At 43.6% G+C, this 23,222-nt stretch overlaps 1 protein-coding gene and 1 long non-coding RNA gene across 15 annotated transcripts in view; one reads left to right on the top strand and one right to left on the bottom strand.

The window, feature by feature from the left end:
• pyd (zonula occludens-like protein polychaetoid) overlaps nt 1-23,222 on the bottom strand; it is a 430,922-nt gene that overhangs the window by 388,220 nt on the left and 19,480 nt on the right. For 13 of the 14 annotated variants that reach the window (XM_071658228.1, XM_071658232.1, XM_071658225.1 and 10 more), the window contains 2 exons: nt 15,676-15,720; nt 14,652-14,754 (listed from right to left, as the gene is read on the bottom strand). In XM_071658228.1, the coding sequence (XP_071514329.1) occupies nt 14,652-14,754; nt 15,676-15,720 (148 nt within the window). The remainder of the gene's footprint in view (nt 1-14,651; nt 14,755-15,675; nt 15,721-23,222) is intronic. The other variant, XM_071658229.1, reaches the window with a different exon arrangement.
• LOC139746739 (uncharacterized) lies at nt 11,229-14,708 on the top strand. The gene is made up of 3 exons (XR_011712213.1): nt 11,229-11,369; nt 13,616-13,792; nt 14,579-14,708. It is a non-coding gene; the product is annotated as an uncharacterized lncRNA (long non-coding RNA).

Raw genomic sequence — 23,222 nt, 5'->3', positions numbered from 1 at the left:
ACCCTTTGAGCACGATGGTGCGACCCTTTGAGCAAGCTGGTACGACCCTTTCAGCACGACGGTACGACCCTTTGAGCACGACGGTACAACTCTTTGAGCACGACGGTACGACCCTTTGAGCACGACGGTACAACTCTTTGAGCACGACGGTGCGGCCCTTCGAGCACGACTGTGTATGATCCATAGGCATGATGGCCTCGTCCTTTAACCTAGCCCTTAAGGTTCAAGAGAAAGGCCTTGGCCATCGTATCCAAGTGTCGTACTGTCGTGCTCAAGAGGCCTACGTGCCCTGGCACTCAACTACCGCACCTTCGTGTTCGATGAGGTTCACTTCTATCTTTCTTTTTCTTCGTCTTCCCCGAGCTGCCTCGCTCCGTCCTTTGGGGAACTGGAGCAACTCAACTCTCTGGGCGCTTCCTGCAGAGAGCACCGGAGAGGGGTCGACCCGGCCACCTCCCTCTCCACGCGGTGCTCAGCGCCCCGAGATAATGGAGTCTGGAGAGAGAGAGAGACAGAGAGAGAGAGAGAGAGAGAGAGAGAGAGAGAGAGAGAGAGAGAGAGAGAGAGAGAGAGAGAGAGAGAGCATATCGTGGAGACGCTGGCCCACTCGAAGTCAGTCGCTGTACTGTCAGGGATCAAGTTCGAGCGCTTGACTTGGCGGCCGTGGTGTGCTGAGGGGGGAAAGGGAGGGAAAAGTGTGTGTGGTTGAGGGAAAGGGAGGGTGGGAAAGGTGTGTGTGGTTGAGGGAAAGGGAGGGTTGGTTTGAGGTTCTAGAGAAAGAGAGAGAGGGGGGTAGGGGGCAGGGGGTGTTCAGTGTTCAAGAACAATTTCTAGAGAGAGTAGGGGGCGGGGGCAGAGGGTGTTCAATGTTCAAGTCATACACGTCGTCATTTACCATCATCAACGGTGTTCAATGCGTCACTGAACAGTGGAAGAAACTGCTCTATCGCCCAGTGACCAACAGTGATTCATACCGCGTTTTTTCATCACTGCTGGCTCGGCGAACTCAGCTGTGAATCATACCTTATTACAAGCTCAGTGAAGTGTGAATCATGGTTTTGGCGCCTCGTTATTACAAAGTCAACTCAACACCGAATCACTTTGAAAGGTCTTCTGCTATTCTGATTGGTCCGTGCCAGGCGATTGGGGAAGAGGGGTGTGTGTGTGTGTGTGTGTGTGATTCCATGGAGTGTCGGGGTGGGGGTGAGAGAGGGAATTATGATAACCTGTTCTTCACACTCCCCCTACAAAGAGTTTCCTTGAAGGAAAATATAAATAAATAAATTGTTCTACCGTCCACCTGACTGAGCTGTTCTCTGTCGCATCTACGACAGGTAAGATACCCAGGGTCGCATCCCTCAGTGGTGGTGGGGGGCGCAAAGGAAGGCTGTCGCTTCTTTTTACCTCCTCACCTGACGCACACTCACAATGGTGGCACACACACACACACACACACACACACACACACACACACACACACACACACACACACACGTCTGTCCTCGCTGCACACACACACACACACACCTCTGTCCTCGCTACACACACACACACACACCTCTGTCCTCGCTGCACACACACACACACACACACACACACCTCTGTCCTCGCTGCATACACACACACACAGCACGTGGTTACACGGGTGGCACCCCGTGATACGCACCACCAGGTCCACCACATGCTCACACCAGGTGCACATACCTGGGAAACAAGGAGATTGGATGAGGGAGGGGATGGTTTGGAGTGTGTCGTGGCGGCCGCAGCTCGTGCGACGCTTATGATTACCGCCGGCCGCAACTTCACGCCCCGTCTGCCGCACTCCACCCCTCCCCATCCCATCCCCAACCCCTCCCGTTTCAACGACCGCTTGCGGGGTAGCACTTAAATCGCCGCACGCGGCCCTCCACCGTTACACACATGAGGCTAAAACACCCACCTGTCTGTGTGTGTGTGTGTGTGTGTGTGTGTGTGTATTATATATATATACATATATATATATATATATATATATATATATATATATATATATATATATATATATATATATATATCACACAGCCGAGCGCCTATAGGCTATTCCCAGCATATAGAACTAATCTTATATGTTACCCTCATTGGTCGACTTCAAGTGATCGAATCCGCTTAGTCTTTGTATGGCGAAGCAACGTAGGATCTCGCTGATCATTTCCCGCCACTGTACGCACACATCTCTCCACGTGTGACAGTTAAAGTTTCGGTATAACGTTAGAGTTACATAGCGTTACAGAGATAACACAGACCTAAGGTCCAAGCGAGGCGGTCTGGACTAGAAAGACATATATGCGTGTCTGACGGGATACGATCAGCGACACACAAGTGGCTTGTCGGGTAGTTTACAAAGCTGACCATCGCGAGTCTTTCGAGATGAATGAACACAAGCCAGCCTCCCATCCACATACCATCCATCCTCTCAGCCACACACACACACACACACACACACACACACGCAAGTCCTGCTCTCACCACATCCTAATACAAGTATAAATGAATAAGTCTGCTGAAGAATGAGAGATAAAATACGTTCTGTATTTCAACTTTTTTTTTTCTCTGGTCTTCACAGAGGAGTAGTAGCTATAGCCCTACCTCCCAAACGGATCTGGCCGCTGCCATTACAACCAGAATGTGTTCTTGACATTCATCTCCTCCGATCACACTTTCCACCTCTATATGACGTGGTGGTCCTCTACACACACTGTACCACAGACTGACTCGTCTGCCGGAGGGAATGGCGAGAGCAGGTCTTCCTGTCTGCGTTGAGAGCTACAGGTATACGACACTACATTACTCTCCTCCCGCAGACCCGTACAGGTATCCTGCGTCATCCACCTCAAGTGTTATCTTCAACTCCTCTGCTGATCTATCGGGCCACCGACCCAATCCATCAGTAGGCAGACCCACACAGTAATCTGGTCGACTACCACAGTCGGCCTAGGTGCCAAGAAGCCCACATCATCCAGCACCGACACACACACACACACACACACACACACACACACACACAGTGCCGCCTCCACCTCACGCCCACAATGCCTTCGGCGACAACCACCAACACGAACTTCGCAAATACAAATCAACATCTTGGCGACCCAAAAAAAAAAAAGAATCGAATACGACTTATGATGTGACAAGCGAGAGAGATTTTCTCCCTGTGATCTATTCGAAGAGTCTCACACGTACACCACACAACCGTGGCCCCCAGTGCATGAGTTGTGGTGAAATACGTGAAAAAAAAGCACAAGGCTGCTGACTCAATCTCTGGAGGGAATGTTAAGACATGCTATATACATCGTGGGACGTATGACTGGGGGAGAAGGGAGCTGAACTTCCCTCCTGTGTATGGTGGGGTGCACCTTGGAGGTTGGCGACCCTCTACCCAGACTGGTGTTGCGTTTGAGGCATCAGGAAAACACACAGAGTCTTATAAACCTTGTGTTTCCTTGATGAGGCTTTGAATCTCAAGTCTTTAAAACAAGAGTCTCATAACTGTGGTAATGGTTGTGTACGGGTCGCGAACCCGTGGCCTTAAAAGTCTTATTATAAAGTCCACTTTACTTCGCTAACGCAGGAGACAGCGACAAAGCAAAATAAATGAATAAATACTTTACTTCGGTAAAGCCTTGAGCCTGGGGGGTCTTAAAAAAGGTCTTATAAACCTCATATTACTTTCGTGGAGCCTTGATACTGGTAGGGTCTTGAACGTAAGACCTTGAAAGTCTTATTATAAGATTCCCGCATAACTCTAGTCGAGTCTTTGAACCTGTGCGGTCGAAAATACGTTTTCCTACACTCGGTATGAAATTGGCGGTGGTCCTCCTCAACCCACCTAAACTACTCCGGTATTCACTTTAAGCCTGATTCCGGACACGCAGTCTCCTCCAGACTGGCATTAAGCAAGGGTGTAGTAGACACCTTCACCTCCCAAGATATGAGAGCCGAAACATACCCGTCGACACACACCCCTAAAAAAGCCTAAACAGCTGGTTCTTCCCTCGCTTTTTTTTTTCTTTTTTTGGACTCCACGTCTCCGTATCTGTTACGGTCGGTCATGTAGCACTAGGCAAGTGCGGCCGGTCACGGTCGACAGACGAGACAATTCTTCCCTCCCGGAGGCTTGCTGGTAGCGCCGAGTTCCTTCACGAACCTTAGAACGCTCACATCCATTCCTCAAAAGGGATCTGGGCGCCATAATGTCGCAGATTCTATTTCTTTTTCTTTCTTTCTTTCCATTCACACGATCTGCCTCGTTTTCATCTCCACGGAGTCAGTGCCTCGGAACCACAGTCCTCACGGGGTCCACCTCACCGAGGCTCCCACAGAGCGCGGGAGATCGCAACCTGGCGACGGGCGAAGAGGTGTGAGGGAGGGAGGCAGGCCAAGACAGACGCGCCTACTGTGGCGCTAGCGAGTGAGGAGACAAGTGAGTGGAGGTGACACGCCTCACCACACGTGTTCTGGCGACAGAGGGTGTTCGCCCTCGGCCGCTCTAACACACACGAAGACACTCACTGTTCATCTTATACAACCTCGCAAGGTTCAGTGCCGCAAAAAATTCATCTTCACCCGTTCTTAAAACTTCCACGTCGGCCACATCGCATCACAGCAGAAAATAAACAAAAAATATTGACGATCTATCGGACATCACTGACGGGTATGACAATGGGGGTTCGCGGCCCCCTACAGAGAGGGGAACAGACGACAGTGTCACCGGACGAGAGACGCGTCGGGAAGGTCCATCACCGCCCACGGAACTAAACACACAAACGCCACACTCGACGATGGTCCGGGGAGCTCTCTTTTCCCTCCCCACTGGGAAGAGGAGGCGGCGGCGGCGGAGGAGGAGGAGGAGGAGGGCGAACTAATCGCTGGGGGCGTCAGCGTGCAGCCTTGGTGTACGCCGCGCGTGTGTGGCGTCCGACTGGCTCCCAGGGCTGGCGCTGCTCTCGGCCCTCCTCCCCTACCCTGAACCCCTCCTCCTCCTCCTCCACCGATGACCACCACAAGCCACCACCACCACCACCACCCATCCCGACGGCATCATCTTACCACGCCCCGCCCACCTATACCAACCTGTTGCTCACATGCACCACTTTGCCTTATCGCCCAGACACTCCCTCCCTCTCTCTCTCTCTCCTGTTGCGTGGGATTACGATACGACGCCACCCCGACCTAATGCAATATAACCTGTGGCATGCACACACACACACACACACACACACACACAAGGCAGAGGCCAGAGAACAGTGGAGACCCAAGCCACAAACGTATCCAAGACCCTCATAGGAGGACAGATATGAAACAGGGTTCCCACGGAGCGTTCAAGCACTTGAGAGAGGCTCCAGTCACGCACTGATTTACTCAATGAACAGGTCATAGCTTAACGTAGCCAGTTTCTCTCTCTAGGGCAAACAAACTGCATCACTACACACACACACACACACACACACACACACACACAACACACACACACACACACACACACAACACAACACACACACAGAGTCTGCCTGGGTTATATACGACTCAAGCACCAAAAATATACGTAACCAGTAGGCCATGCATGCACGCTGGTAAAGCCAGCAGCGTTCATCTCTACACAGTATCTCGTGTTTGTCGACTATACAGTATCATCCCATGCCCAACCCTCCTTCTCTCCCCCCGCCCCACCTCCCTCGAACTATCCCGTTAGGAAAGGACGTACAGTCACAATCTAACGGTAGAAATGGCTGTGTGTGTGTGTGTGTGTGTGTGTGTGTGTGTGTGTGTGTGTGTGTGTGTGTGTGTGTGTGTGTGTGCAGCTTCCCTTAAACAGGTACCAATTGGCTTTCAAGTCGATGACGTTGTTCTTCGGGATTTTCGATACAAATGTATTATTTTTTCTTTTTTCATTTAAGTCGACCTGCATAGCTTTACGTCAGTAGCTTCAGGAAGAGTGTCTTCGAGGATTGAGCGTGTGGGTACTGGGGAGGAGAAGGTCAGTATGGGAAAAACCACAGCCTTTTGGCAAAGGTTTATCCATTTGTGCCTCTCTGCAGAAAATGGCAGATTCTAAACAGGCCAGTCAGGGATGTCTCGTCCCGTGTGGTTATCTAGATAATGTGATCCACTACCAGGCCTTGTGGCGATAATGTGTGGTCCAGGATTCTTAAACCCCTCCTGGTTGCATCATCCAGTTCCCTTCTATGGCTATGTCGCTGGGGGTTTAGTCTCCCTTGCGTCAAACTGGAGGATGTGTTTGATTTCATTTTCCCCGTCTTTTTTTTTTCTCTCCCGAAGCGACAGAGCTTGGATGGCTCTATCAAATGGACATATTCGGGCGGAGTGTGGCGAGAGAGAGACTCATTTGACTGGCGTCGTCGGCATACAAGATGCCTTCATGCTCACGTTCCCGAGTGAGTTAGGTTATGAAGAACGCTGGTGACAGTACCCCGCCCTGGGGCAGCCCTCGTGGTAAGGGACACACACTGTGGTGGCCTCGCCCGAGTGGTTCACATCATAACAACACTCTGAACATCCCAGCCTGTGCCGTTCACCACGAAATGAAAGATGAAGAAGATGTAAACACAATGACAAAAATACGAACACCCCGAAATACGAGGAAAGGGAATAACAGAGAAGGCGAGTTTGTGATCTATCGAACTCGCTAAGAATCAATTAACTTTGAATGTTATCTAGCGTGGCTTAACACTCTCCCTCTTTCCCCAAGTTTAACATAGGAAACTAACATTCTGAAGGGACGAGGAGACTGTGGTAACACAGCATGTTAACGGAAGGGGGTGCTCTAGTGCAACGGGTAGGATACATACACGTGCGAGTACAATGGAATAACCAGATAACACAACACCTGATGGCTTCGGAGACGAGATTATCTGCTGAAAAACAGTAAAAAATATCCCGAGTTCTTAAGGCAATGGAGAGAGTGAGAGCAGAGGGTTCCATCCCCATCCAACAACACTCCCTCCGATTTACCATAATAATAGCCACTGCAAGAACCACCATGCAGTGCACAGAGAGGATACAGGACATGGAAACTTTAGGGGCGAGGAGGAACGTAAAACACGTTCCGATCTAATTCCGGTACATGAGGGGAATAAGGGGGAGGTCTGGACAGCCATTATGGGCAGAAGGGTGTACTACACTAACACACACACACACACTCACACACACACACACACACACACACACACACACACACACACAGACTGGGCTTCCCCTCTGGTTAGGTGTACACCCTCCAGGCTCCTCACCACACGACGGCGAGTGTAGTAAACAAGTGGTAGGTTTCATCTAGTGGAGGTTACACCCTTGAGGACGTACAAGGGATGGGATGGTGTGAGAGAGGTGTAGTGTTGCACGAGGAAGGGAAAGGGAGGGGCCCTCCTTGAGGGATGGGAGGGAGGAATAGGAAGGAAATGGTGCTTGAAGGGGATGGCAAGTTAATATAGGTGGGGGATACAGAAGGGAAGATGAAGGGGATGCCAAGGAGGGAGGAGAGGAGGAGTGCAGGGTGTGAGGACTGAGGAGGGGAAGGGGATGTAAGGAGGAGATGGCACCGCCCTAATGCCACTCTAGAAGGATCCTTTTCAGGACTCTCCTTTTTTTCCCTCGCCCCTCCGGGGCGCCACTCCGCCCCTTCCTCTAATATTCCGCCGCTGCAACTAGCACAACACCTCCTTCCCCTGATATGGTCCGTCCCCTCCACCATCATGACACAACCCCACGATCAAACCCACACCACACCAACGCAACACCAGGCATGTAAACTTGCTTTATCGTATGAGAATTACACACACACACACACACACACACACACACACACACACACACACACACACACACACACGCACTTTGGCTCGCCTCAACAACTATTCAAATACTGAAACTCGATTCTCAAGTCTGTAGTTTCCAAGATATAAAAGTTCTCTCGGGGTGGGGGAGGAAAACTCTGAGATTATTGTAAGAAGTTCGGGACAGGCAGGTTAAGTTTCGTGGTTAGTGGTCTGAGGAGAGGCATGTGGACCCGGTACATACTTACAGTGCCACACTCTCCTTCCTCCACACCATGACCGCGCATCACAACCCGGTCATCCAGCATGTCACCACTATACCCCAGCACCATACACCATACACCCTTACCCCAACCTCCCATATTACCACCATACACCCAGCACCATACACCCTTACTCCCACCTACCATATTACCACCATACACCCAGCACCATACACCATACACCCTTATCCCAACCTCCCATATTACCACCATACACCCAGCACCATACACTCTTACTCCCACCTACCATATTACCACCATAAACCCTTACTCCAACCCTCCATACCATCACTATACATCAGTACCATAGTCTTACCCCCACCCCACCACACATCACAACACAGATGCTCATAACAACCACCACCGTAACACTGGAGACGCCACTCTAACCAACCATATGAACGGACCCCTACAAGACCTCCTTAAACCTCTACAACCTCCCTCCGCCTAACCTCAACCCTTCTCGCATCCCGACCACCTCACCCACTAAAACCCTACGTCTTCTGCCGCAACACTGGCCAGCAACACCTCCTAGTAGCCACCACGGCCCAAGCAACACTACTGTAGTCCCCCGCAACACAATCCTTCCCCATACCACAACAATGACCACAACACACGGATGGTTTATGAAATACAAAAACAGGCAATTCATAGCAACCTAACTCTAAAACAGTTGTGAATAGCCTTCCTCAAGTGCCACAGTTTCCATGGAGAACTTCGAAGCGGTGAGCACACAACATCAGGGGGTCAAGCACCCTCAGAGTACAGCTGAGAGCCCAGCCTCTTACAGAAACACACACACAAACCACAAAGACACAGTACACACGCGATATGCCCAGCCCTGTGCACACTGTGTCTAGCGCCCACGCAGTATAGCCAGCGGGTACACAATACATCTAGCGATATATATATGTATCTACCTTGTATGCATTATGTCTAGCATGTCCACAATACGTCTGGACCAACACTCCTTGGACGTATAAAATAACTCGCGACTCCACACACAAGGTGTCGCAACCATGCCACGGGAAAACGCTCTCTGCCAGCACCTTCGACATGACGGTCAATATACACATCTACACCCACACCCACACAGACACACACACACACACCCACACACACACACACCATTCCACACTACCATCCGCGCCCCATCTCCATCTAACACCTCCCCTCAGTGCAACGCTAATCAACCCCACAATTGTTGAAATTCAGCAACGAATTGCATTCCTTTCCACTCCGTCTATCCAGCTCTACGCAGGCCGGAGGGAGCGCATGAGGGAAGGGAGGGAGCGCATGAGGGAGGGAGAGAGTCTTCTCCTACCGCTCCATCCTAGCCTCATCCATCCGTCTGGCACATAACCTCGCCACAGGCCCGAGAGGCCTATGCCTTCTGCGAATATTACCTAAAACAACAAAGTGAAGAACTCACAAATAACTAAATATACAATAATAATAATAATAAATAATAATAATAATAATAATAATAATAATAATAATAATAATAATAATGATAATAATAATAATAATAATAATAATAATAATAATAATAATAATAAAATAATAATAATAATAATAATAATAATATAATAATAATGATAATAATAATAATAATAATAATAATAATAATAATAATAAAATACTACTACTACTACTACTAATAATAATAATAATAATAATAATAATAATAATAATAACAATAATAATAATAATAATAATTCACCCAGGATCGTCCCGGACCGAGACTGTAAACCTAACCTGCCCATCACGTCAACAGAGCCAGCTGGCTCGACCGGACCTCCCTCCCGGGAGCCCACATCACACTGTACCTCAACGCCAATTGAACGACTTCAGGAGGAGTTACCTTCTAAGGCAGCCAGAGTGAATTGGAACGATGTGGTATACCGGGGTCGACGTGCTGTCAATGGATTGAACCAGGGGCATGTGAAGCGTCTGGGGTAAACCATGGAAAGTTCTGTGGGGCCTGGATGTGGAAAGGGAGCTGTGGTTTCGGTGCGTTATTACATGACAGCTAGCTACGACGTCACTCACACTCACCAGGGAGTGGGTGCAGGCAACCCCAAAATTCCCATGCCTCCGACCCAGCAGAACTAAACCAAATACCACACTTCTAGGTCCTCAGCCATTGCCACCCACCTCAAATTACTCACCCACCCCCGTTGCTCGTGTCCAGAATGAGCTTGCCCTAATGACGGAACTGTGCCTAGTAATCTCCGTACCGGGAAATTCGACACCAGCTGACCTCAATGCTGGACCTGTGGGGCCCATTTCCACCTGGCATGTACTGTGGTTTGCCTCGCGGCTCACCGCACACGCCCAGGTTCGAGCCTCGGACACAATAGAAGGTTGAGATAGGTATATATATACGTACGAGGCTAAGCAAAACGAGAGTAAAACTCTCTCCCCCCCTGTAGTACACACATCACCAGCTCCCACAAAAATCTGCAACAGCTGGTCTTAACCCAGCGCTCTATATGACCCCATTACTCGCCAGATGGCCTCCCCCCAAACCCCCATATTTTCGCCCCTGTATACCCTAATCTACAACATCTGGCTCTACTTTCAACCACCCCTACAACTAAGCCCTTAGAATCATACAGCGTCTCTTTCACACGAATGCCATTCCTCCCCTCCTCCCATATCACGACCTGATCTCACATGGCCCCCTACCACAATCACGCTCAAAATCACCTTATAATCATGCAGGCAATAATGCTTGAAGACACACACACACACACACACACACACATATATATATATATATATATATATATATATATATATATATATATATATATATATATATATATATATATATATATATATGTTTGATGGCACGGCTGTACGGGCATACATACATATACCTGTGTGAGTGCCTGCCTCGTCAACACATACCTCCGGCATGACCAATTGGCGCCGTTACCCTCGGCCCGGACCTAGTCATGACCCGCTGACACCTGACCCCCTGGTGTCACTCGAGCTGCATCCGCCCCCTAAGTGACGGCTGTGCCCTCGCCTCGCCCCGCCCCGCCCCGCCCCGCCCCGCCCCGCCCCGCTAGGCTAGCTGGCTGGCTGGCCTGACCGCGGTCAGCGGAGTGCCACACGGCTGGTGGCGGTCTCCACGGGCCGTCCAGCCAGGGTACGTCTGGCCCCTGAACCACTGGGCCACTTCCCAACCATCCAGTCCCTGCTGCAGGGGGTCCTGGTTCAAGAGACCCCATACGTCAGTGATAACAGTTCCAGCTGATCCCAGCTTAAGGTGATCCCTGCAGTGGTGACCTCATCTCAAAGGATCCGAACGCCGGTGATCTTGGCTCGTCTGAGGCCTACAGGGGTGATCCTGGCTCAACTACCCTACTACAACTACATAAGTTACCCCCAACACAATCACAACAACCCTACTACAACTACATCAGTTACCCCCAACACAATCACAACAACCCTACCACAACTACATCAGTTACCCCAACACAATCACAACAACCCTACCACAACTACATCAGTTACCCCAACACAATCACAACAACCCTACCACAACTACATCAGTTACCCAAACACAATCACAACAACCCTACCACAACTACATAAGTTACTCCAACACAATCACACCTACCCTACCATAACTACATCAGTTACTCCAACACAATCACAACAACCCTACCACAACTACATCAGTTACTCCAACACAATCACAACAACCCTACCACAGCTACATCAGTTACCCCAAGACAATCAAAACAACCCTACCACAACAACTAGAGGAAGTGTGTGTACAGTGTAGGTCATGTGATTATGGTAACACTTTCCGAGAACTTAATTCATGAGGCCTTATTTACATCCCCCACTGCAGACTTGGGGTGGGTGTGTAATGATTTCGTTTTCTTGACAGTTAAGGGGGAGGTGAGGAAAAGTAGCTAAGCTCTCCCCGACCTCTCTCTCCCCCGCCAGCAGCCACTCCCCCCCCTCCCCCTTCCCCAATAACAGCAAGGAGCATTACCAACACATGCCATCGGGCGCCTCCCACCCAGGGCTCCTCACCTTACACACACACACACACACACACACACACACACATTAAAACCAGACTTTCCTTCTACATACATCCTTATACACAAATGTCACTCCATCTTTCCCTTTACATATAACATCATATATATATATATATATATATATATATATATATATATATATATATATATATATATATATACATTTTTTTTTCTTAACGCTACCTCGCTAACGCGGGAAATGGCGAATAGTTTAAAAGAAAGAAAAAAAGAAATATATATTACAATGCTCCATCACACTCAATCTTTCCTTCTATATACACCATTATACATACACAAAGCCCCATCACACCCAATCTTTCCTTCTACACACAACACACACACTCCATCAGTTATTTCATTTTTCTAATCTTGTAACACAAAAAAAGACTATCAATATATACTTTGAACATCTTCCCAAATATTGCAAAACAAGTTCAGCCAAACTATGTTTCCTCTCAATACTCACCATCATTTACTTTTTAAAAGTTCAAAAGCTCCCACACAACAATATATTGTGGCCTCCCATACAGCACACTCAGTGCATATATGTTTCAGTCTCCCCTACAGCACCATCACCGAACCAATAAAATAGTATTTCTGTCTCCCCTTCACCACCAAAAACAGACAACAACACCAATACATTTAGATCCAATCCTTTAATGCCACAATATATAAGTAAACCAACATATTCAAACTTCCCCTTCAGCGTCATAAGTGTATGAATAAACTAATACATTTATAACTCTTCAGCATGATCAATACATTACTAAACCAATACATTTAATCCTTTTTCAATGCTATCAATAATCACTAAAGCAATACATTTAAACCTACCTTCAGCACCATCAACACACTTCTAACCAATACACTAGCCTCCCCTCTACATACAGTGCATCACTAAACCAGCATTGCCCTCTCTCCTACACCATTCCAGTGTCCCACAGATACACAACACCTAGGCTCATTCCTTCAATAAGGACAATCAGCCTACAAATATCAAACTATTCCTTCCATCACTTCCCAAATCAAGATCTAAAACCTCACTGCCCTCTGACTACATCTAATGGGAGAACAACCAGAGTGCTCTGCCATAGCAAGGCCTTGCCAAAGGGCATCACAACATATGTCTCGGCATCAGTGTATTTCAATGCAATCCTCAGTATGCAAGCCCAGGTTATTGTACTGATTCACACATAAATGAGCTGCCACAGGTCCCATGAATGTATGTAACTCAATCAAAAAAATCTATTGATAAAAAGAAAAATACTTATGATATGACAAGTTAGGGACTTACATCAATCAATTTCTATATCTACACACCTACATAAAGTCAAAATATGCAGAGCTTCCATCAGCATACATAGACAAAGAGTCTGTGAGACAGCAAAACCTAAAAATAGCATAGTATGTTTCTCTTATCTAATCACATCCTCTTTATGACAACCTGCTCCGACAGACCTTAAAGTTCATCCATGCATGAATTTAATAAAGGACTTCAACCATATCGTCCATGTGGGTTTCTAGTATCTTCGACATTTACTGGCAACCATCACATTCGTCTACTTTCAACACCAGTATGACAGAGGACACTACTTACAACAGAGACAGATGGCCTCTACTATAATCATCAAAGGTAAGCAGAAAGTAATATGGTTTACATGATAACTATTCTTAATGCAGATGTTACTGTTTTTAAATTCACACAATACATGATCATTACTAGAGACCTAATAACCACAAAATATCTAAAACTACTTTAAGAAAATCAGAGAGTAATCAGGTTGGAATTAATGTTTCAACCTACTTTTTCTACCTGATGCTCCTACCTACTACTATTACCTTATGTTTCTACCTGATGCTCTTGTCTCATGTTTACTGAAACTGAGGAATACATATGCTCCACTAATTTTTTCTGTCCACTTCAGCTTGGATACAGACTTACATCCATTAATGCTTGTGGCATCCTTAGCCATGTTACCTACCACAGACTTAAAGTTTTCCCTTATTCTGGTCAGTATATATGCCCAGATGTTGTCGAAGCCTGAAGATCTAAACCCCCCAACATGCTATGCAATAATTTGCGAATATGTGACACTTACAATATCTATATCAGTAATGAAAATCCTTGGATATCATTTTTGTTTTTGACATTAACATTTCTTCCAAACATACCACATATCTTATTGCATATACCCAAAAGTACTCCTAAAGTCCAGTATTTCATGTACTTGGCAAAGCAGCAACTCTAGTCAAAGGATGCATATCCAACATAAACAATGTTTCACCAAGCTGAGCTGTATACCATTTTACTTAGAATATCATACTCTAATAAATGATGATAAAAATTATGGTCTCTTTAAGAGCATTTAAGAATATCTCAAACACAATGAGCATACAATAGATATTTCGGCTGCTACAGTGATAGAATTAAAGACAAAATGAAGACCCTGATAACTACAAAACTACAATGCTGTGGCAACTGGAGTACTCACCTCTTCCTCTACGGGGTCAGTAAACATTTCCGTCAACCCGCTGTAATCTGCTGTGCTGGCAATGCTTCCATACAACCCCGACATTCGATTCATCTCCATCTCCCTGAAGTAAGGAAAGCATATAATGCACTTTCTTTAATAAAGTAACAAGAGGATGGAGTTTTCATTACAAAAATTAACATCCTGCATTTCATATTTCACAAAATTAAATCTGTAACTTCTTTAATGACAGAATACACAATAGTAACTTATAAAAGTCATACAACTACTGGAAGAGGAATAAACAATTATGACTTCTTATCTTGTAGGTGAAGTAAAACTGATTCTTAATAATAAGCTAAAAGAAGCAAAGTTTTGTAATATTACTTTTCTAAAGGGGGCAAGTTGAAATTACACCATTGTTTATAATTTGCTGCTACATAATTTTGAACTGAAAATTATGCAGTAATCCTAAAAATGAAAACACTATGACCCAAAAACCACCAATTATCAATACTCAGCTCTTCAAAGTCAATGTAAAGAGATATTTTTTTTCCATTTCTTAATCTACCATTAGATGGTAGTTCTTCTTGGGAGTAAAAATAACCCATATTCATCAAATACTGTATAGGAACACATAAGAGGCAAGTAGAGGACAGTGCATGCCTTCAGCTCATCCTGTAAAGACTCGGAAAACAGTTCATCTGTATATGGAAATGATATACACCCTTTCCTGCTAACATAGCAAGGTGGGCCATGGTGAATCTTCTATTTCAGTTACTCACCACTTTAACAAAAAAAGACTTAATAATGTATAAAAATTCTAAAGAATTCTGCTTGTCTGTTTTGCTAAAAAATTTTGCATGTTAGCTTAGCTATCACACAAGTGCAAACAAAATGCAAAGCAGAAGTAGGGTGAGAATACATGAAAAGAGAGATAAGTGATGGAAAAACAAGGCAGAAAACAAAAGCACAGCCCTGATTGAAGAACTGTATAGTTTGAAAATATGTAACATAGAAAAACTTATGGAAGAAATGGTAGTACCTTAACTTCTCCAATGGTAGCACTTCCAATGGTGACTGAGGCCAACTGGAAAGAAATTAAGTCCCTCAGTATAAAGCTATTTTTCTGAGCCTGACAGGCAAGATGAAGGTAAAATAGCTTAATCAAACAGTAAATCAGTCTTCTGTGTAACTGATCCTACTCCTACATCCTCTATCTAAACTCAAGGTCAATTAAACATACTGGCCATTGCCTTAACATCACTTTCACTAAAACATAATGAATGCAGGAAAATGGAATCTTGTTAAAACACATGAGACTTTCAACTTTGGGACAAGAACAAATTCTACACAAAACATCTAAACTTTGGAAAACCAAATTTCTAAAAATCACACCAAGTTTGTTTCAGTGTAACATTATGATGCAACCAGCTTGTATAAATCATGCACCGACTCAATGAAACTGCACAATTAACATTCTGAATAATATGTTTGACAAACTTGTATGTATGACAGGTTGTATTCTTCCTGTTCAAGGGTTGCAACACTAAATTGTCAAAATAAATATCCAAGAAATCTGGATAATGGAACATCATCTAATGATTACCTGTAATGTGCAATCAGGTCACTTTAGTCCATAGAAAGCACAACGACATAACAACTGTGTCATCTAAGATTCTTTTATACCCATATGCTATCTCTCTCTTTTGCAAGGAAGCATCAGGAACAGACAACTGAGCCTTTGCAGGAAAAATTATCTTCACTCCTTCCTCTGTTCCTACTTTCTTTAAGTAATAGCACAGGAGGGGAGTTTTCTAGTCCCCATCCCACTCCTACTTTTAATCATGTTCTATGACACAAAAATCATTTTCTCCCCAATCTCCAGACATCTTCTACGTATGTTAAACATCAATATTTGCCTTAAACCAAAATATTCTTACATAAAAACTATCATCTTAATTCTTTTCCATCAATGTAATGACTTATATATAATGTATGGAGAGAGTGGTGATGTGAGAAGGAGATGGAATGAGTATTTTGAAGGTTTGTTGAATGTGTCTGATGACAGAGTGGCAGATATAGGGTGTTTGGGTCGAGGTGGTGTGCAAAGTGAGAGGGTTAGGGAAAATGATTTGGTAAACAGAGAAGAGGTAGTAAAAGCTTTGCGGAAGATGAAAGCCGGCAAGGCAGCAGGTTTGGATGGTATTGCTGTGGAATTTATTAAAAAAGGGGGTGACTGTATTGTTGACTGGTTGGTAAGGTTATTTAATGTATGTATGACTCATGGTGAGGTGCCTGAGGATTGGCGGAATGCGTGCATAGTGCCATTGTACAAAGGCAAAGGGGATAAGAGTGAGTGCTCAAATTACAGAGGTATAAGTTTGTTGAGTATTCCTGGTAAATTATATGGGAGGGTATTGATTGAGAGGGTGAAGGCATGTACAGAGCATCAGATTGGGGAAGAGCAGTGTGGTTTCAGAAGTGGTAGAGGATGTGTGGATCAGGTGTTTGCTTTGAAGAATGTATGTGAGAAATACTTAGAAAAGCAAATGGATTTGTATGTAGCATTTATGGATCTGGAGAAGGCATATGATAGAGTTGATAGAGATGCTCTGTGGAAGGTATTAAGAATATATGGTGTGGGAGGCAAGTTGTTAGAAGCAGTGAAAAGTTTTTATCGAGGATGTAAGGCATGTGTACGTGTAGGAAGAGAGGAAAGTGATTGGTTCTCAGTGAATGTAGGTTTGCGGCAGGGGTGTGTGATGTCTCCATGGTTGTTTAATTTGTTTATGGATGGGGTTGTTAGGGAGGTAAATGCAAGAGTCTTGGAAAGAGGGGCAAGTATGAAGTCTGTTGGGGATGAGAGAGCTTGGGAAGTGAGTCAGTTGTTGTTCGCTGATGATACAGCGCTGGTGGCGGATTCATGTGAGAAACTGCAGAAGCTGGTGACTGAGTTTGGTAAAGTGTGTGGAAGAAGAAAGTTAAGAGTAAATGTGAATAAGAGCAAGGTTATTAGGTACAGTAGGGTTGAGGGTCAAGTCAATTGGGAGGTGAGTTTGTATGGTGAAAAACTGGAGGAAGTGAAGTGTTTTAGATATCTGGGAGTGGATCTGTCAGCGGATGGAACCATGGAAGCGGAAGTGGATCATAGGGTGGGGGAGGGGGCGAAAATTTTGGGAGCCTTGAAAAATGTGTGGAAGTCGAGAACATTATCCCGGAAAGCAAAAATGGGTATGTTTGAAGGAATAGTAGTTCCAACAATGTTGTATGGTTGCGAGGCGTGGGCTATGGATAGAGTTGTGCGCAGGAGGATGGATGTGCTGGAAATGAGATGTTTGAGGATAATGTGTGGTGTGAGGTGGTTTGATCGAGTAAGTAACGTAAGGGTAAGAGAGATGTGTGGAAATAAAAAGAGCGTGGTTGAGAGAGCAGAAGAGGGTGTTTTAAAATGGTTTGGGCACATGGAGAGAATGAGTGAGGAAAGATTGACCAAGAGGATATATGTGTCGGAGGTGGAGGGAACGAGGAGAAGAGGGAGACCAAATTGGAGGTGGAAAGATGGAGTGAAAAAGATTTTGTGTGATCGGGGCCTGAACATGCAGGAGGGTGAAAGGAGGGCAAGGAATAGAGTGAATTGGAGCGATGTGGTATACAGGGGTTGACGTGCTGTCAGTGGATTGAATCAAGGCATGTGGAGCGTCCGGGGTAAACCATGGAAAGCTGTGTGGGTGTGTATGTTTGTGTGTGTGGACGTGTGTATGTACATGTGTATGGGGGGGGTTGGGCCATTTCTTTCGTCTGTTTCCTTGCGCTACCTCGCAAACGCGGGAGACAGCGACAAAGTATAAAAAAAAAAAAAAAAAAAAAAAAAAAAAAAAAAAATAATGTATGGAGAGAGAATTCTATATCTAAAGGGCCCCATCTCTGTTGGGGTGGATCAATGGCATACATATCTTCTACTCTTATCCAGTGTGCTAAAAAGAATAGTCTTTCATATCAATATAGAGCTGCTTAATCATTCACTATGCACACAAAGCTGGGGAGTCAGGTGAGACTAAATATTTCCTTTTACACTTCTAAACAAGTTCACAAAATGCCTCCATGCAAAAGAACAACAATCGTTTCCCACACAACCTTGTCTATCATACTCCAAGCATTCAGCTTATCTCTTTCACAGCCTTGCTCCTCTCAACCTCAACCACACAGAACTATCAAGGTAAAGTAATGATGACTGATCGCAGCAAAAGGCTACTACATGATTATCATCTTTCAGGAAACAAAATGCAGGAATCTACATGTAGAAGCGACTTGGGAATTAAAAATGTCCCAAAGCTGCTGCCAGAGTCCAACATTAACAGTACGGTATGGTTAAGACCAACTGTCTCCAAGCAAACATTAGAACTGCATTCAAGTTTATGGATAAGGAAATGTTTATCAAACTGTTCATATCATAAACAAAGCCAAAATAGAAATATGCTTCTCAAGTTTGGTCAATGCATCTAAAGAAGCACAGAGAACTAATAGAAAAGGTCTATAGGAGAGCAACAAATATGGTTCTAGAACTGAGAAGCCAAGCGACAAGAAAAGGCTACAGGCTTTATATTTTCCCAACTTGGAAGAACGAAAAGTGAGAGGTCACCTCATCAAAAACTTTGCATTTTTTCATACAGAGTGATGATGCAAACGGTGAACAATTCTTCAAGAGATATAGAGACAGAACAACCTGAGGACATAACATAAAATTAAGCAAGGAACTTTTGAAAAAGCTTAGGAAATAATTTCATAGTAAAATGGCAACATTTTTTCTTTATACATATTTGCCATTTCCTGCATTCAAGAGTTAGCATCAAGAACAGAGGACTGAGCCTTAGAGGGAAAATTCTCACTTGGGCCCCTTCTCTGTTCCTTCATTTGGAAAAGTAAAAACTGGAGGGGAGGAATTACAACCCCAACTTCCCTCCTTTTTGGTTGCTTCTACAACACACAGGAAATAGTGGAAAGTATTCTTTCTCCCCTACCCCCAGGGATAAGGGATTTATAAAATAAAATAACTGAAGACATGGTTAATGCAAACAGCATACAGAAATTTAGGAAGCTGTCTGACAAAGAATGTTCGAAAGATAGGAGCCCCATGAGAATAAAACTCTCTCTACATACAATATAAATAGATAATAAAAGATCTCAACCAACCACTCATCTGCCCATTAGGCCATATAAACAAAAGAGAAGAAAGAAAATGATACACTAATGCCCACCATCCCCATACTACCAACAGTTATGGCTAAACATCTAACCTAGGGATGGTGACCAACAGAGGGATTTGGCAAATTTCCCTGTAACATATGTTTACTTATATGGACCACTTTGAGGCAAAAGACGATACTCAAAGGATATCAGTTAAGACATTCAGAAGAATGATAAATATATCAATACTGCCCACATACAAAAATCTCTAGGTATATTTCCAAGGCTCTTAGCTCCTTAAAGGCACAAGTATTTTACGTAACTGTAGTGGAAACTCCTTACCATCTAACACAAGAACAAGTATGACTGCACTAAAAAACTGCCTTCATTTCCAATATTGTGGGATCTTGGCCCTTCCAAATGGAATTCTACTTCCCCTGGAAGTACATGATAAGCCTAAACTTCTGATGAAAATCATTTGTTGTGAAGAAAAGCTTGCAAATATGAAGAGAGAAATGAACAAAATACTGAAATAATTGATCTAACAACCAATCTGAGAAAAAGCCTCAGCCTCCCAAAGTGAAAAATAGTAGTCTAAAACTTCAAATATCTCAAAAAAAAACAGGTGAATTCTGGATATTAGTCCGTTAAACAGTTTCCTGATACCATCCTTTCCTTTCTTGCTATCTGATTAAAGGGAAACCTGAAAACACAAACCAAAATAGAAATTACTCCCAAAAACTTGCATTGCTGCAAGGACACAAGAATTTCTCAATAGTTTCCAAAAAGACAGATTTCTCGACAAAACTGTGATTCTACAACACACCAACCCTGTTGTTTTTCAGAGTTAGAATACTGTTAAGATCATAGTAAACTACAGAACCTCTTTTGCAGCAAAACTTCTTTTGGATATCATCAATATGAGCTAAACAGGCTAAATTTAGAGAAACTGTGCCTCTAAAAATAAAACTGTGAACTTCCAATAAAACAAACCTAACTGATGATTGAAACTGGACACTGAACACTGATGATGAACACAAAAAATAACTAAAATGAGATGCACAGAAGATTGCTACCCTCAGCAATTCTTATCTATGCCCATAAAGAAGAGGTGAAGTGAAGTTTGCAATTAAGTAACACCAATGGATGACAAAAGATCTAGGTCATCCTTTTTGGAAATCATCTCAATATTGGCCTTAGGAAACAATGAAAGTCTTTGGCTGTACATGAGACTGGGCAAAAATCACTTCTGAATTCATTAGATCAAGTCATAGTGAAAAAAGGGTGAGAAAATTAAAAATTCTTCCTATGTGTTCCAAGAAACTTAATCATACACTGCCTTCTTCACTGATTTCTTCACACAATGACTGCAGATGCTGAATTCTCTGATGTTTTTCAAATGCAGCAGCCTCATTTACCCCACCAAAAATTATGTGTGCCATGACTGCCATCTCTTCTCTGGGCAAAATGTCTTTGAGTAAACACACATAAAATCAGTAAACAACTTTCAAAGCAGATATATACGTGTATCTAATACCTGAAATATATCTTACTTTCTAATGCTATACAGATATCAGTATAACAAACTGCACACATTCTCACCATAACTACAATAAAATGAGGACTAATGTCCATATCTATTAATTGGTCATGTACTCTATCTTAAAAACAGTGAAAATTTGAAAATGACTCCAAGAAAAACATGTATAATACTAACATATCAATCTAAGTAAATATTCAACACATTGAACACATTGAACATAGAAATTATAGCTGACAAAACCACTTAACCTGAGAAGAATGCTATCACAGTTAAAGTAACTGCAAGATGACACAATAACAGCAACAGATGAAGTCAAAATATTCAGCAATAAAATGAAATGGAATCCCAACACTTGTCACGAAAAAAGAAAAAGAAGATGGCAGCAAAACCAATAATTCTACTGTTGAGAGAAGACCCTTGATGATAGCAGTACAGCCGAAGTCCAGAATATGGTTTAAGAGTCATCTAAGCACAAAGAAGGATATAAGTTTCTGCTGAAATAAGAAATTTGTGTAGGCTTAAAATCATAAGAAAAAATATTTGAAATAATGATTAATTAAACATCAATTGAAACCAACAAGAATTTGTATCAAGAAAGAGTAAGCAAGCTTGATTTTAGCACGCTTCAAAAGCATACACAAAAATATAAAATGGAGGAAGACAATGTAAATCATCTTCCTTGACTTTGCTGTGGCATTTAACAAGGTTAACCACAAAATTTATGTCACCTGAAAGTTGTGAAGCACAAAAATAAGCCCACTTTCAACCCCTGCTGAGCATTTGCAACAATGCAGTAGTTCTCCAAGCCATTCCTTTGGAGTACAGTTCACAGGCCTTCCTGCGAAGCTTCAACTGCTACCTGCCATAGCAGTGATTCACATTCATTACATGGGATTACTACCATAATTTATTTCCTATATCCTCCAGGTACGGCATCCACTTCCATCATGATAATGGACAAATCTTATTCTATCAAAGAAGTTAAATATAAAAGTTGTTGACATTTGTAAAGAATTGCAGAAAGGTGACAGGTATATCAATCTGGTAAGAGATCACAATGTCAATTTATCAACTATGATATTAAGGCTCAAAAAGAATGAGTATTAGAGTTTCTTGTTGAATCAGAACTGAAAAAAGCTATTGCACAGCACACGATTAGCCAAACCTCAATCAGAAGTTAAATATGATACAGCATGAAAAGTTCAAACTGAAGCAATTTAAAGATATGCTTGTTTCAGGTCCCTTTTTTCTAATATCTAGACCTATGAATATGGTGTCAAAAATGTTTCTAGTAAAATGTCTTAAGGAATCACCCTTGTAACTGGCATACTGTCATGCACAGCTGTCTCTATCCAGTTGATGCTAGTTAATATTAGCTTTTCCTCTCATAGCAAGGAAAACTATGTCTGACAAAGATGTTTATCAGGAGAGCCATAAGGAACAGTATTAGCCTGTATACATCTTTTCTCACACCGGTTCACTTTTCCCACCTTAACAAGGTGTACTTCTTATAACAACAATATCTAACAAAGACAAGTATGTATAAAACTACAGATAGTGTTTTGCCAACTATATCATAGTATCTAAGATGGTAGGATACATGGAGCAAAGAAAGAAAAAGCAAAAATTCTTAAATATGATATACATATGGGCTGGGAGAATTTAATGAAATTCATTGAAGAAAAAATGTGCAATAAACCCAGCGCCTCCATAACAACTATTCATATAACAACGTTTCATACTTATGATACCTGAGAATTTGGGAACAAGCTTGGAGAGCGACTTGCAAGACCTCGCAGCTGGGAAAGATTTGAAAGAAATAAATCCCTTCATATATTTTTCCATACATAATTCACCACTTA

This window comes from Panulirus ornatus, chromosome 66 (assembly GCF_036320965.1).
Source record: "Panulirus ornatus isolate Po-2019 chromosome 66, ASM3632096v1, whole genome shotgun sequence".
Lineage (NCBI taxonomy): Eukaryota > Metazoa > Arthropoda > Malacostraca > Decapoda > Palinuridae > Panulirus > Panulirus ornatus.
This window is presented reverse-complemented; position numbering and strand designations above follow the sequence as displayed.